The 17,129-nt window shown below is 38.6% G+C and overlaps 1 protein-coding gene across 1 annotated transcript in view; it reads left to right on the top strand.

Annotated features, from left to right (window-relative positions):
* Positions 1 to 12,271: 12,271 nt before the first annotated feature.
* Positions 12,272 to 17,129, top strand: part of LAMC2 (laminin subunit gamma 2) — a gene marked incomplete in the record, with an annotated part of 29,229 nt that continues 24,371 nt past the window's right edge. Inside the window, 1 exon segment of the mRNA XM_072419768.1 lies at positions 12,272 to 12,419. Coding sequence (XP_072275869.1) covers positions 12,335 to 12,419 — 85 coding nt within the window.

The raw sequence follows: 17,129 nt of genomic DNA, 5'->3' as shown, positions 1-17,129 counted from the left end.
AGAGACATCATGTCTGATTTTGTCTATTTTATCTCTAAAGTAGGTGGCAATGTCTTGGGCAGAGAAGGATGTTGTGGGGGAAGCAGGTGTGAGGTAATGGCTTTACCATTTAAAGCAGAATTAAACTGAAAATTAAACTCACACCTTTAAGTCTGCCATCAAGGAATTCTCCTTCGTCGGGGGCCATCTTCATCTGCCGCCTTCTGGGTACGTCACCCAATCTCATACTGCGCAGGCACAAGATCAGGTGATGTAGCCTGCTGTAAAGGTGGGGAAAAGCGTATGCGTGAGATCGGCAGCTCTTTCCCCTCAGTGTAGGTAAATGACTCTTCTGCGCATGCAGGATATCGAAGGAGCAGCCAATAGACTCCTGGCATGCGTGATGTAGGTATCCCAGGAGGCTCTGCACTCGCAATGATGTTCTATCATTGACCTGAAAGTGAGAATTCCATAAGTAATTTTTTTAGGCATTGAGAGGTGTCCTGCCACCATCCATTCCAATGCTTCATCTTGCTTTGGTCTTCTGTTACAACCCCAGTCATAGAAATACAACAATCTGAAGAACCATTGTGAAAATGGTTACCAGATTTTACCAGCAGGCGGCAGTAAAGATGAAACCTAAAAATGTTAGGCGTGAGTTGAAGTAAAACCATCAAGGTAACATCATGAGGACCCTTTTAGATTTTTAAATGGAGATTTTCGAAGACCAATCTATTATTTGTCCCTGGAAACATTTTATTATAAAACATATATATATATAATTGCAGGTAGTGCCATAGATTCCTCATTTCTGCATGGCATATTAAAGGAAACATGTACAGGGGAAAAAAAAGATGGGCTGCCCATGCTCATAACCTTAAAAAAAGATTGCCCGGTTATTTTCAAGCTTTATTGTTCTAATTCACTGACCATAACGTGCTTGTAAATTTGCTATTCTAAATTCACAAGATGCATGCAATGACAACATATTGGAGACAGACAGCCAGGCAAGGAGTATTTAAGTTAGATGTTGGCAATAAACTGGGTTAAAGTAGGCACATTAAAAGGGAAATATGTTTTTTTTTTTATAAGTGTTGTGGAGCTCTCTAATGGTATGAGTATGAGGAAGGGGGTTATCAGTATGAACAGATGAAAGTCTAGAATAAAAAGTTTGCATTACAACTAACAGAACATATCACTTGACTAATCCCCTGCACTTTATTTGGAAAAATTGCGGTGTTGCTGTTGGTTTTTTGGAAGCCCAATCAAAATTTATGGTACGCTCTTCGTGCACCTTTATGTTTTTAGTGATAACATAGCAGAACAATTTCAATGATCCGTGGCAAAAGTTTGAAAATTGAGTCCGGAAGTTATTGTACCTACCCTACCTACCTAGACCTAAGTTTGATATAAATCTGAACCTAAACTATTTTTATATTACAAGAAGTAAAAGCCCTCCCCATGTAGTCCATTTTAATGTTGTTATTCCTTCTCAAAGATCAGATCAGATATATGACTGACTTCAATAAATCTAAATTTGGTTTATAACAACTAGGAAACACATGTTGGTTGTTTGCATGAGAGGACTGGCACATTCAATTCTCACAGAAAACCATGTGTTCAGTGCTTATATATGGGGAGATGAATGAGAGCTTGTTTTAAAGTGCTGCATCTTGTTTAGAATATGTAAATACTTTATTGTGCTGGTTACCTCTACATTATACCTTTAAAAAAGAATTAACATCCATCTGTTATGAGTACCTGAATCCGTACTGATCTCATTTCCGTTGAACTCACATCACCACTCATTTTAGTTGTTGGCTGTGATTATCTTTAAACAGAAATAAACCCGAAACTAACCCAAAAAAAAAAATGTACACTTAACACAATCCTGTCGGGAGGTTTCTCCCATCGGGTCCAGCATCGTCCCAGTATCCATCTTCGGCCCGGGCGCTTCCATCTTCTCTCTTCTTCCGCGTCACCTGATCTCACACTGCGCAGGCGCGATATTGGGTGACGTAGATTAGGAAAAAACTTGCCCCTTAGTGGAAAATATGGCCCTTTTGTGTATGCCCAAGATCAGGCATGAGCAAGAAGGAGAAGCCAAGAGCTTCCCAGGATGCGTTACGTTGGTATCTCGGGAGGCTCTGCACTCCCATTCATTCTTGTTCACCTAGGCAATCGAGAATTAAGCGGGCGATTCTGCCCCCTTTTTTTTTTTTAAAGGGTGTTGCACTTAAAGTAAAAAAACACTAACAAACAAAATTTTTACTTTAAATTAAAGGGTTGTCTACCCTTATATGTAAAGTGAAAATGTTGAGTTTAGGTATGCTTTAAGCAGTGCAAGAACTGCAAGAACTGAACCACTCCTCTGCGATTCCGTGCATTGTTGTAACAAGCATATGAATGCATGCAATACTGCAATTCACGTTACATGCATTAGTGTGCCAATTGGTTTGAATGCAACAGGGCAACACAGCTCTGACACAAATGCAATCCAGCACACAACATTGTAATAAAAGCTGCACATATGTGTTTTAGTTTGTTCCTGTGTATTTCCAGCCTCTACTGTATGTTAAAGCTGAACACAACACATATGATAGCACGTGCTGTAACATAACCTTTAGTAACAAAAGCTCTCTTTTTCCATTGTAAAGATTTTTCAACATATTACAAAACTTAGACATAATGAATAGTTCTGGCACATTTCTGTGGCTTCTATTGCTATTTGGCCCCTACTCTCATACTTAAACGAGTAAAACACTGGCAATGTGTGAATAGACTAAAGCCCTGTACAGACGTCAGATCTCTGTTGCTGGAAATGATTATTGGTGATTGTATCCAGTGACAGATGAAGGAACGAGCGCTGTTCTATAGAGAGGGAAGGGGTTAGGAGTGGCCCCCCGCTGACCTCCCCCCTATAAGAAAACAAAGTTCCTACTTGGTCATCACTCTGCCAAGGTTGATTGATAAGTGATAGCAGAGGAACACTCTACACTTGTTGGTTTTCACCAGAGACAATCCAAACTGTTGTATCGTATTGTATGTATGTTGATTATTATTCCAGGCTTTCAGACCGTCTTATAACACATTATCCTCCCTTTAACAAAAATTTTGTAAAGAGCCTAAATTATTCCTCCAGCCTATTGCACAAACAAGATTCCTGGCAATGCGATCTAATATGTTGATGTGACTTGTCAATGCTCCATGATTAACACACACATCTCTCTACATGTTTCTGCTAAATTCACTCTGACATAACTCTCCCATTGCACAAATTTGTTTTTAGTTCTTCAGCTGTTGTTACACTTACAGCTTCTTCAGCAGTGTAATGCCAAGAGTTTTGGCAAAGTACAGTAAGTAATTGGTGAAAACAACCAATTAAATGCCAGTACCGCAGTCAGAATGGTTAAAAGCTCATTTTGATTTGCTGTTATGGGTTGTTGCATTTTGTTCATTACTTGTAGCCTAAAAACTAAGTTCCACTTATTTTCCTTCCAACTCACCAGTCCTATACTCCCCTGACCTCTTCTTTGAGAAAATGTTAGTTCTTTGACTGTCATTGTGATACTTTGGTTTTGAGTCGCTGGAACAAGTATAGAAATATTTTGGCTTCCAATTTCAAAATGCTTGTTTTAGGTTTGTAACTAAACTATACTCAAATCAGACACAACCAGGCATCCACAGTTTCAGAAGAAGGCCAGCATTGGCATCACCGTACTTCTCTCATGGGTGAGATGACAAAGTCAAGAAGGGTGACCAAGATGGCTTACAGATGTACATTGTTGAAGGGTAAAGCTTCTTTTGGGTTTTAAATGCTGTCTGTATCCCCATACAAGGACACTTACAAGGGGGGAAAACCCTTGTGAGTCATCTGACTCCAATAACCTGCTGATAAGTCTAAACATTCCCTTTCTTCTAGATCAGCCTTTCTCAACATTTTTAACATGGGGGGAACCCTTTAAATACCCTTCAGGTCTTAGGTAACCCCTGCTATACTACTATATCCACAGCTCATAAATGAATTATCTTGGTGATCAGTGCAAAGAATGTCTCTTACACTGCTGGTCAATGGGAGGAATGTCATCCTTCCAATTAGCCATGAAGGTAATTGGCATTTGTAAAATTGACCATAGAGGCATAAATTGCTCAAAGAACCCCCAGCCACCTCTGGAGGAATCCTTATTGAGAAACATTCTAGACCAGTGGTCCCCAACCCTTTGCACATCGCTCCCCATAGATGCGCAGGGAGCCATGTGTCACTAAAAGGGGAAGAAACTTCCCCCCAGAGTGACGTCATGATGCCAGAACTCACCCACTCTCCCATCACAGGGTTGAAACTACAATGTCTCCAGTTCTGGCCAGTGCGTCCCCCCAAGTGGGGTCCTTCAACCCGCATGGGTTGGGGACCTCTGTTCTAGACCAACCACTCTCAACTAGGGTTTCTCCAAAGATTTTTAGGGGATTCTTGTGCTATGGCTGATTTCCCTCCCATCTGATGGTTCCTGGAGTAATAGCTGTCATGAACATCAATGTCAAGGGCATGGCTGGAGTAAAAAAGCCAGGAAAAGCTATTCTAAACCATTTGGAGACTTCCAATCAAAGACAGGAAGTGGGGAGATTTTTGCCTTGACAGAAAGTAGGAATCTCCAATGTGATAAGTTTAACAATAAAACCTTGATAGGTCTATCCTAATCCTAAAAAAAATTGGGTAGTCTTGAGCTTTACCTGTTGGACTTCCCAGCCTGGAAAGCTCTGGAATCCATCACATTGCTTGATCTTATTGGACAGTGTGGGACAGCATGAAGCCTTCACATGCTAACGACAAGGAGGTATTTATCAGTATTTATCTCTGTTTCACATCAGGTACAGCAGAATGACAAATCAGCACTGATAGAAATGTTATAAGCCCTGAAGGTTTAGTTCTGTCGTTAGTTCTCTGGGCTCCAGCAAGGCGTCTTGAAATATTGGGTGGAGTACAGCAGTCGGTATAATGTAAATGGATTTTTTATGGGTGTGGGTACCTTCCCAACGTTCAGCCCAAGGGATGATATATGAAAGCGTGCAGAGATTTTATTTCATAGTATAGCTGGACAGGTTTGAACACGGCCCTCCTGGCACAGGAACAGGATGTTTTCAGCTCTCTCTATTTATGTTGTGTGCTTTTTGTGACTATAAAATCGGCTCATTGTTTCATGTTTAAACTGTTTTTCCAATACCTTTTATGGGGAAGACATAGTAAACGATGGGAAGAATGGGATGGGAAGGAAATCACAGACTCTAATATGGACTAATAAAAAAAGTTACCTTTTCAGATGCTGTTATTATTAATAAACAGGATTTATATAGCACCAACATATTGCACAACGCTGTAGATGTCCAGGATGTTGGTAAATGTTGGTTCTGATACATATTGAGACTTTGCACGGATGCATTGACTGTTTTCTATATCTTGGGCATTCTAGCACCTTTTTTGTACCTAAAGTGTCCCTCACCCCTATCCATGCAATGTTACCCCCATTCCCCAACATTGGCTACTCACTGTACCTTGACCCCGCTACTCCGTTTGGCCACCAGAACTGCAAACACATTGTAATCTCCATTCAAAACTAACATTGGGCTATGGGTTCTTTTTGTAGCCCAATCTCAAAGCATCTAGCACTGTCATATGCTCACATATACCATTGTGCTCCTGGCAGCAGAAGAATAGAGTAGTGTGGGATTGAGGAAAGATGAGGACATACCAGTGAGAAGGAAAGGAATTCAAGTGAAACTAAATGTATTAAAAAAATATTATAATAAAAGTTGTCAGGCAGGATATTGATTGCAGAAAGGACAGGTGATGTGCAGTCTGCAATAAAACAAACTTACCTGCCTGTGTGCAATGTTCACTTTGATACACACTGAGCTGCACATGCTCAGCGTATGATGCTGGGTATCCTGGTATATCTCCAACTGCCAGGAATACATTATCCCCCATGAGCATGCACTGAAGTTATGGCATTCCCATCTAGCCAATCAAGATGACTTAGGATCCTGAATCGGAAAGAGGATCAGATAACATGGGAGCCCTTGCGTCCGAGTGAGTTAAACAATTGTGATCAAGGAGACATGTTTATTATATTAGAGAAGGGACGTCACCTTTATAAAAGTGAATGTAAATTCAAAATCAGGATACTTGACATTAAAGGGGCAACAGGCACTTTTGCAATGTGATATGTTGCAGTAGTGAATATGTTCAGTGCATTAAATAATTTTGAATGGCACCCAGTACACTAATACAAATCATGTCTCACCCGCTTGTATTGTGGCGCACAGCATGTAATAATGTACTGCCATTCATTTTGGTGTGCTGCATCTGCAAAAATGCTATACATTGATTTTTGTTGGTCCATTCCTTGCTTTGGCAGCCCCTTTGAAATGAATGTACAGCCGTAAATACAAAGCACGTTAATGCATGCCACAATGCACACGCATTACTACAACATGCAGGAATGGAGAAGTATCCATCCATGTCCCCTCAGATATTTACCTCTATGGACAGTTGTCCTCAATTGCAGCTTAGCCCTAGAAAATTAAAAAAAAAAGGGTTAAGATATCTATATAGCTATTATTATTATTTTTAATAAACAGTATTTATATAGTGCCAACATATTATGCAGCGCTGTACATTAAATAGGGGTTGCAAATGACATATACAGTGACACAGGAGGAAGAGAGAAACCTGCCCAGAACAACTTAGTTACCCTCTTAATTTGTTATTACGGAAGGACCAAAGCAATGATTGTTTATGTGTTCCCAACCTACTGATTTGATTACAAGGAAGACTCACATTTCAAGCTTTATTCTGCAATAGTTTTTTTAGTTAATTTTTTGTGTTGTAACTAAAAATAAGTATCCCATTTTAGTTTTAAAACAAATAAATTCTGGAGTTGCTAGGTTGCTATTATTTTTGTAGATTGTATTCAGGAATGTGTATCCTAAGTATATATATAGAAAGTGTTTACTTTCCTACCTGATTTGCCCTCAATGACCTTGACATTTCCTGAGCCTTATAACGGACCGTAGCAGGAAGGTTTTATGAATGATGCATCACCTAAGCAGATCAGAACCTGTACAGGAAGAAAAGGTAAAACAATTCAGAATTCAATGCAATGCTCAGAATGACATCAGCAAGCATTGAGTGAGCCAGGGTGATTTCATCAATATTATTGTTATGAACTATATTGTAAGAAAGCCAAATAAGGATGAATAACACCCTTCAAATTTTCAGTAACAAAACAAAATTTTATTGTACAGCAAATATTTACAATATCAATGCAACAGAAGAGAGCTCTGCCAATTCAGTCTGAAGGGGATAAGAAACAAGTGATAAGGGTGTGTATGTTTATGTGTATGTACCATATATATATATATATATATATATATATATATACACACACAATACTGTATTTATTAGATTCACTGATTTTAGGTAATCCCCAAAGAATTGCATGTATTATTATTAAAACATAGCACATGGTTGCAGACATTTCTTAATTTCCTGTTATAAACTATTTTCCTTACCAGGATGATCACTTCTGATGGACAATGTGAGTAGCAAGACAAAAAGTTGACTCCTCGTCAGCTGCCTGACACAGACCATATGCATATAAATATAACACAATCTGATAAAATAAAGATGAAGAGAGATAAGAAGCCAGAGGCATTTTGAATCCCATGAGTGTCCACCAAAGACTGCAGTATATTTTGGACTGAGCTATTCTTGATTGAGAACAGGTCACCAGCTTAAAATTTTGGTAAAAACATAGAATAAAACAAACTTACTTACAGTGGATTTCCTTTTCCATAATAGGATATACTTGCAATGTTCTAAATTGTTTGGAAAATTTCACAACTAAAGGAACTGTCATTTTGTCATCTCTTTTTAGAACCAACAAGCAGTTTCTTACAAACCGAACAAGTAGAGCACATGAAAACTTTGGTGTTAATAATTTTTTATGATAATTATGTTTGCTTATAAATTAATGATTGTCCCTTCAAAGCTAATGTATTAATAAGTGTCAATTGTCAGACCAGTGACTTGAGTGGAGCCATGTCAAGGTGTTGTCCTTGAACAGTTTGCACAGGGAATATGCAAGAAGTGTTTCAGGTCCACTTTCCTCCCAGACCAGCTCTTTAATCCCATCAAACAATGGCAGAGTAATAGTCTTTTTCCTAGGTATTTTTTTGGGTTGAGCTTGAAATGTGTCTTCACACTGAGGGGTCAGTTTTAGTCCTGACATATGGTTGCATGAGGTTGAATATAGGAGGAGAGGAAAGGAGAGGATACACTTTCTTTAGTGAACCTGGGTGATCCCAAAAATCTGTAATGGATCTGATCCAGGATTTAAAAACATTTGCTAACAAATAGCAAATGACTTTAGGAAATCCATTCCAGGTCTAGATCACCCAGCTTCACTGAAGAAAGTGTATCCTTTCCAGGCTTGGAGAGCTTTAATAAATTTAGGCCTAAAGTCTCTATTGGCCTCTTCCACAGATTTCGCTCTGAACACACTGCCCATTAAAGTTCCTAATACTCTGACTGATTGAACCGGCAATGCTTGTGAGATTGTCAGCTCTTCTTTGTTGGTGGGGAGAACTCCTTATACTGTGAGAAACGCTGCTCTAGAATCTTCTATAAGGCAGACTTTGCACAAGGTTTTACCAGCAGTGTTCATTGACCATTCCTTGTGAAGACCAAAAGGACGAACATGGCACGCTCCTTATTGAGGTTCATGCAAACAATGCTGTCTGACCCATGGCCTGGAGTGGTGACATGAGCTGAAGTCAGCCCTAGAAGCACTTCAAGAAAAAAACAACAATATATAGTAAATCTTCAGACCCGTTGCTTCATATCTTGTCTGTTCTGATCAGTCTCTGGAGGGTTACTACTCTTACTATTACACAGTATTTATATAGAGACAACATATGACACAATACAAAGCTCAAAGGCATGTCACTAGCTGTCCCTGAAAGGGGCTCACAATCTAATGTCCTCACCTAAGTCACATGTCATTACAATCTAAGTTCAATTTTTGGGTGAAGCCAATTAACGTAACTGCATGTTTTTGGGATGTGGGAGGTAACTGGAGTTCCCGGAGGTAACCAACGCAAAACCTGCAAACTCCATGCAGATAGAATCCTGGTCAGGATTTGAATCCAGGACCTAATGCTGCAAAGGTCAAAGTGTTAACCACTGAGCCACTGTGCTGTGATAATCTGCAGACTCTATGATGTTCTGTAGAAAGATGTCACTAAACCTCTGGTAATTGTCCTGCCACTAGGCTTGCATTTGGTGCCAGCTGAAAAGTGATCCTACTCACCTAACAACTGGATTCAGGGAGGGACACCCCTTGCCAGGGCCACAGAGAGAAAATCGGGGCCCCGGTATAAATGGAGGTGTGTGGTCCCTTATATATTATTTTTTATATCTAACAATCGGAGAATACAATTTGAAACATTTGCATAAGTATGTATAGGTATAAATGTAATAATAAAGTTATATATTTATAATAGAAAGACATTTATATTAGCCTTTTTTGTCTGCTGAACAAAGGTGCTTTCCTGGCTTTTTTCCTGGCAAAACTCTGAATTACATAATCAAAATTAATCTGTCTTGCTAGATCAGACTCAATACTGAGTCTTGCCAAATCTACTAGCTGCGCTTGGCCCACTGGCTTTGCGTACCTTTTTGTCTACCTTATCAAGAGACTGCCAGTGGGTCCTTTATGCTACAATTACAGGGAACTTTACCTGTGGAATTATTTCTTCCTTCCCTGCCCTGTAAAGGCTTCTTTGCAGTCCACGATGAATCAGCGTGGCTCGTGTCCCATTTTCTTCTTACTCCCAGATTCGTCGGTTAAGCAAGGAGGAGTAATCCCAGAAATAAGTATGAAGCTAGGAATTAACACTCGTTGATAGTCACTTTCACAAGTTTTTGTTAGTTGAATCTTGAATGCACCGTATTATGTCACTCAAAAGTATTTTGTCATTTGTCATTGTCACGGCCTTGTATTTCTTCGCGTTCACTCAATGCTTTGCGATCTTGTACACGAAAGTTCTCACGCTGTTTTTTGTCTTAGTTTGTAAGGACATCTCCTTCTTGAGATAACGACTCGTTTGGGGTTTTGTGATGTTTCTTTGTACTATGCTCCTTCTGCACACGTTAAGTTTCCCGACTGTTCACAAAGGTTCACTTAGTCTGCTTTCCCAAATTTGTGGTGTTTTAGAATGCAGTGACTACGTGGCGTATTTGTTTGCCGGCTGATGACTTTTTTCTCACTGCACCCAGAACCCCTCCTCGTAACTTCCCACCGAGCGGGGAATACCCTTGTAGACCACATGACTTCTTGCCAGGGCGGCCTTCATGAATGTCTCTTATGTTGTAAACTGTTGACCGCTATCAAGTACCCTGTGACCCATGTGCCTTTTTATTTTGAAACTAAACAGACTTACAAAATTTAAAAAAATACAATAAAAATTTAATGAATTATTTAAATAAATGTTCAAATTATAATAAAAATTATGGGAGGTGTTTGGCTTCATGGGCCCCCTTCAGCTTCATAAGCGATGTACCGGCTGCACCCCCTCTCCTCGGGCCTGCCCCTTGCCTAATAAAGTATGGCTTGTACACAAGAAGAGCTGAATATACATAGAGAAGTGTTTTTTATTTTACTTTTAAATATCCTGTATATCTCCGTTTACCTTTATGTGTTGCTATGTAACAGGCAGAGTCTGGCAGGAAAAGCACATTCTTTAATCAGTTATTCCCTCCTATTTGCTGTTGACTTGTTTATTTTTTGTTACCCCAGGCAAGTCAGTCTGCACGGAGAAGGAGTGTCTGACCACAGCCCAGTCTCCCTACCCCGCAGACATATTCTGTGGCTCAGGCAGGCGTCATTCTCTGACCTCTGCGCCAATCATTACCTGAGGTGTCTGATTCACAAGAAGCTTCCTGTCTGTACTGTAATCCACACACCTCCATCACTCACAATACCTTCTGAATTCATACAGTACTACATATTAATAATTACCGGTACTACAATGCCTGCCAATCAGATACAATTCCATTCTAATTGCCTTCATGTTCAAAACATTAAAAAAGGGGATCTCGGGTGAACTTTCTCCAGTGAAAGTGTAATCCTTAAGTAATGTATCTTGGGTTTTTGGAATACATTATATCTTGCAAACAATCAAACTTGTTTCTGACAAAGACTATCTTCCATCATGTCCAGAAATAAATTACCAGCAGCTAAAGGCAAGCTTCTGATCAAGCATTTCTGCATAAGAATATTTATAAAAATATTGGTGTACCCTTTGTATATTAGTATAATATATACATACATATATATATATATATATATATATATATATATATATAGTGATACTTTAGGGAAAATTTTTCTCCTTCTTTGTGCCATCGTTGAGGAGAATCTCTCCAACATGCCAATGCTCAACCCAGATTTTTTTTTTAACTTAGGTGGGAAGAAATTGTAGGAGGGTGGAAGCCCCTGAATTGTGACCCAACTCATCAGTAACCACAGACAGGTTGTTGGTAAAAAGTGCCGGGAAGAACACTGCATGGAAATGGCAATAAAGCCTGGAAAGAACTCCTAGTTACTGTATGTGCTATTCTTTCCAAAACCAAAAAGGTGGTGGTCAAAGTTTCATTTTTATTTTTGATGAATAGCAATTAAGTTTTTCCACAATGTGTAATGTTCACTTAAACAATACATTAATATCTCTGTTACAAGACTGCACCGTGCTCCTTCAAACCTAATTTTCTAATGGTGGTAAAATTCTGGTGGAAGTATAGCACATAAAGCAGCAAAGACCAATGAAAATATACACCATTCTTTATTTAAATTAGAAACACTTTATTAGGCTTAATCCCAATGATATGTGGCTGCCAAGATTTAAAGTGCCAGTCCAAAAATGAAAGTTGTATTTATAGTTATATATAGTTGTATATATAGTTTGTATATGTTGATATGGAATGGCACAAGCATTATTACCCAGGCATCGCTTTCTTTTCATATATACAGTGGTCTGCCATAACAAGAACTGTGCGGCGAGGCTACATAGTCTATGTATGTAGAAGGATCTTACATTTCTATGTGAAAAGAGGGAAGGGTTGGGCTCTTATTCAGAGGGTGAGTCACAACAGAGGATCTTTGTGTCTGCAATGAGTCAGGTTACAGAAAACTCATAAAACACACCTGAGGGAGCCTCACACAGACAGACACCAAGCGCAAGCGAGGGAGCTACAGGTACCCAACAAACCAACCACAGCATAGGGGTACCTCCTCCAAGGATGACATTGTTATGCAGGGCCTGGTGTCCTGTGCTGCTTTCCTGGCTATGTACACTTATAATCATTTCAGAATCAGCTATAGATGGTAAGATTTTTATTTATGTATTTCAACCTAATTCCCGTAAATTACCATTGTAATTTTTACATTTTTAATTACTTGTTGGTGATAACCTCACATTGTTGTCACCACTGTAGCTTCTTCTGTTGCAGTTTTCTGCAAATCATGGCACAAAATAATGGATTACATTTTTTGTTTGGAGTATTGCTTGCTAGAAAATATTTGCAATACATTGGAATTAAAATTGTCATTAGAGAAATGTAGAAGCTGCCATTACTGACTCCTCCATCAAAAATTCTATTCATATTGATCCTTTTGCTTCAGTTCACTACTGCCACAGAACAAGCGTGCAGATTTAAATTCTTTATTTGCTCTGATATTCCTGATCTGCCTATTTGTTCCAGCTAGGTGTTGAATTTATTGGGTCAAAATACTAGTCAGGTGATTAGAAGGAGGTTAGCAATATTGTTTCCAGTGACACCTTTTGCATGAAATGTTTAAAGTTTCAATCAATGAGTTGCTGTACATATTTGCAATGCATCAAAAAGTTTTGAGAATTTATCCCAATTATATGTTTGTACCTTTAAAGATATTTAGTTTGTAATGACTGTTTATGGCCAGTATGACCTTACATTGTATATGCTTTTGGTTAATACCCATGCATGGCACTTCTACAGCATTCACTAAGGATCATGGCTCATGTGCCAAGTCATGGAATTTACCAGAGGGCATGGCGTGCCCAAAGTATTTGTGGGCTGGTATGGGAACATGTGAGCTGATCAGGCTGGTAGATGCTGTTTAAATAAGTAAAACCTACACCCCTTTTTATCTTACATCTTGTATTGTATAAAATGCCAGTAGAATGAAGTTTTGTTCCAATAGGGTTAGAAAAATCTAATCAATAGAGAATTGTATGATTTGTGATTCTACACTGAATCCCAGATCAACCCTGCTATCAATATTATGTGTTTTTTATAACTTTACTTTTAAGCAATTTACTACTGAGTATTTTCCCATGACTGCCAGTAATCACTGATTACAGGACAGAGGGTCTATGGGCACCACTGAGGGAACAGCATTACCTTATATTATATGTTTTCTGACGATTACCTTTGTTTTCCCTCTAGATTTGCTAAAGGGTTGTCTGCTGTTTGTTTTTTTGCTTTACAAATATAAACATGGATGTTTGGCCAATCTAAACATGTATGTTTATGGGTCTATATTAAAAATTGTAAAGGGCTCATATACATTTCTCTATTTTAGTGTATTATGGTAATGCACATTAAATAACATTGAACCTGTTATCATATAGCATTGTGCTCTAAGGCACTGCATCATCATCTACAACATGCTTAACTGTTAATTGCTGCATGTTTATTTTTTTGTCTTGGCACATTGGCAACCTATTTATTTAAATGGGCTGCCCTACCGCATTACATGGTGATATGTGACAATGCATGGTAATACAATACACATGAATGCCAGCGTGAAAAATGGGCATATTAACATGGAATCATTGACACAATTCCGTCACAACAAAGTCTCAGGAGTATCAGGATTCATTTTCAGTTACTTTATATGTTCCAATCTGTCTGTAGCTGTCCTGAAACTACTAATAGTGTGCAGCTACCCTAAAATGTATTATCAAAAGGCATATTTTAGTAAGTTGTATGCACATTTATCTGAAAGTGCTGATTCCAGCTTAATTTGTATGATGATTCATCATCATGATTCCATTAATAGGTGCCCAGGAAAGGAGCTAAGGCTCTTTGAACCCTCTGCATGCTACAGGTTATATGAGGATAGTAAAGTTATCTGCAGGATAAAGAAGAGGTTTATTTTTTTAATAATCGCTCCAAAAATGTTTAAGCGAAGAGTTAAGAATAACATAATAAAGTCTGGTAATTTTTAAATTTGGACAAAATATTTAAAATTTCCAAAATTTTATACTATCCAGTTATGGATCCAACGTTTAAAATAAACAGGAGTATTTTATTATTTTGTACTAAAATTTGAATCCATAGACGTCGGGCTCTATATGTTTGGAACATAATAGCCAATGCACTCCGAATAGCTAAAGCCAAAAATATACCTCGTCACTTACGGGGGATACTGCTGTCATTTTCTATTGAGGAGGATGCTGCGGGGTGCATCCCACTTGTTCTTTCTATTCATCTTCCCATCCTCTCTCCATAGAACTGAACAGCATTGCATGTACAGTGCTCAGTTGTTCAAATGTTGTTGGAAACTATTGCAAAAGACATGACATCTGTACAATACCTTGATTCACACCATTTGTGCATTACACACGCTATGAGTGTCCGTTGCTGTGGTGCCATTCATTCTAATAGCATTCTTTTTACCAGGTAAGTATAATTAGAGAGATGATTAGCTGAGAGTTCTTTATTAAGAAAAGTCTGGATGGCACAGCTATTTTTGTTTTGTTTAGCCACATTCATTTAGCCCTTTCTATGTTATCATGCAAACCACTTCTGCCACCCCTTTATGATGCAGTATTGTTTATTGATTAAAATAAATGTCAAATCAATTAAAAAGATCATCAAACTGCACCATAAGTCAACATGGTTGCACCAGAGGAGGAAAAGCAATCGCACAACCAGAAGCAACTTGTCGCTTTCAGAAACCTTCCTGCAACCTCACCACAACTCAGCAAACACCACAAGCAAAAGCTTGCACAGAATGGTTCCCAACCACTCCCATTTCATTAAATAGGAGAGGCTGGGAGTGCAGTTGAGTTTACAGTACAACGCTGCAATCAACTACATGTCTGAATTGGCACTAAGAATAAATCTTATCCCCCCAAGAGGAGACACACACAAACATTAAGACCTTATTGAGGGCCTTCCATGCACTATGCAAAACAAAAAAAAAATAGTTTCTTATGACACTGTCACTAGCAAAATGTGTCAATGGATATTATGTGACATGAGGGGGTAATAGAGTCGCCTTCTGGTGGGACAGAGACCAGTAGACATAGCTTTAGGGAAATTTCTGTAGTGAAAATCATTGCAGATTCTGCTTCTGTCATTCTGACACACAAATTACTACTCTTCATGTATATAAATTCATAAGGGGAATTTAATCACTTGTGTCTACAAAGGTGGGACTGACTATTATATCATATAATGTGAGAAGAACTGCTCTAATTGGATCACATTTAATAAGACTGGAATGTTATCATGTTTCAGCTTGAGTTTTGCCTTTGCTCCATTACCTCAGAGAAATAGAGAGAGACTTGAAAATGTTAAGATTAGGCTGGTTTAAAGTAAATCTGTTATGAGACAATACAATGCTGATTAACTAAGCAACAATATAAAAAGTGCTAAAAAGGCATGATAAAATGAAAAACGCTGATAAAGGGGGAATTTTAGCATGCCTTAAGCACAATATAATAGCCCAAACTGAAATTGAATAAATAGTAAATATTCCTTTTTTTTTATAAAGAATCAGGGGAATCAGATTGTAAGCTCTTGGGGCAGGGTCCTCTACTCCTCCTGTGTCACTGTCTCTATCTGTCATTTGCAACCCCTGTTTAATGTTCAGCGCTGTGTTTTATGTTGGAGCTATATAAATCCTGTTTATTAATATTAAAAATCACAATAATACCACATGGTTGTATCCCAACAGTGGACTCCCCTCATTCTTTCGTATGGGGAAAGAATTGATATTTATTGCTAATTGCCAATGATTTGCTGTATATACACATCAATTACATTGGGTGTAACTACGACCCCCACTCTGTGACCACAGGCTGTTAATTTGGTTCTTTATTTATTTTGGTTTGTTTGCTGTAGGTTTTAATTTAAATTCTATAAAAAAAAATGGTTTCGGATTTTTACCAATAGATCTGCTGACCCGATTAGATCAATTAAATTGTATGGACAATTTAATCATTTTGACTAGATCTTTGGTCATAAAAATTACATATTCATATCCTATCCTATTATAAAATTATATCCTCCTCTTTCCATAACCCCATTTGGTATTTTTTGCCCGTTACACTACAAGTGTGAAACGTGATAGATAACATTAGGTTATTGAATATCAATGCCGTTTGCCTAATATTATTTTTTTAATAAATACTGTAAAAATACATTACAAGGCAAGTATTTTAGCATGTACTAGCTGATCAATAACATAATTTATTCTTTCCAAAATACTGTAAACCTCTTCATAAAAGCCAGTGCTTACCCTTTCATTTCGGTGATCTTATATCAAGTACCAGGTTGCTTTTATCACGGGTATCCCCTGATTATGTGTTTCTAAATCAGTTCCCAACCGTTTCGGAACCACGGACCACTAAATTTAGGGGCTGCGGACCGTGCGTGTGCAGGCACCGGTGTGTCACTCAAAGGGGAAGAAATTTCCCCCAGACTGACGTCATGATTTCAGAACCTGCCCACTCCTCCAATGCAAGACTGAGCCTGCGATGGGAGAGTGAGCAAGTTATTTCCAGAGATACACCCCACCCACCACCCTGAGCCTGGGAAGCATACGGGGGCATGGTCCGTGGCTCTGGCCGGTCGGCCCCTAAACGGGATCCTTCTCCTAAGAGCCATGGCCCAATGGTCAGACGGCTGGCCCAGGGGTTGGGGACCTCTGTTCTAAATATTACTGGATGTCTTATAATTAGTAATATCCTAAACTGATACATTTACTTACTTACTTTTAGAAAAGCTCCGCCATGAATCCACCCAAAAAACCCATTGGTGCCAT

The sequence above is a fragment of the Pyxicephalus adspersus genome, chromosome 8, assembly GCF_032062135.1.
Source record: "Pyxicephalus adspersus chromosome 8, UCB_Pads_2.0, whole genome shotgun sequence".
In the NCBI taxonomy this organism is placed as follows: Eukaryota; Metazoa; Chordata; class Amphibia; order Anura; family Pyxicephalidae; genus Pyxicephalus; species Pyxicephalus adspersus.
This window is presented reverse-complemented; position numbering and strand designations above follow the sequence as displayed.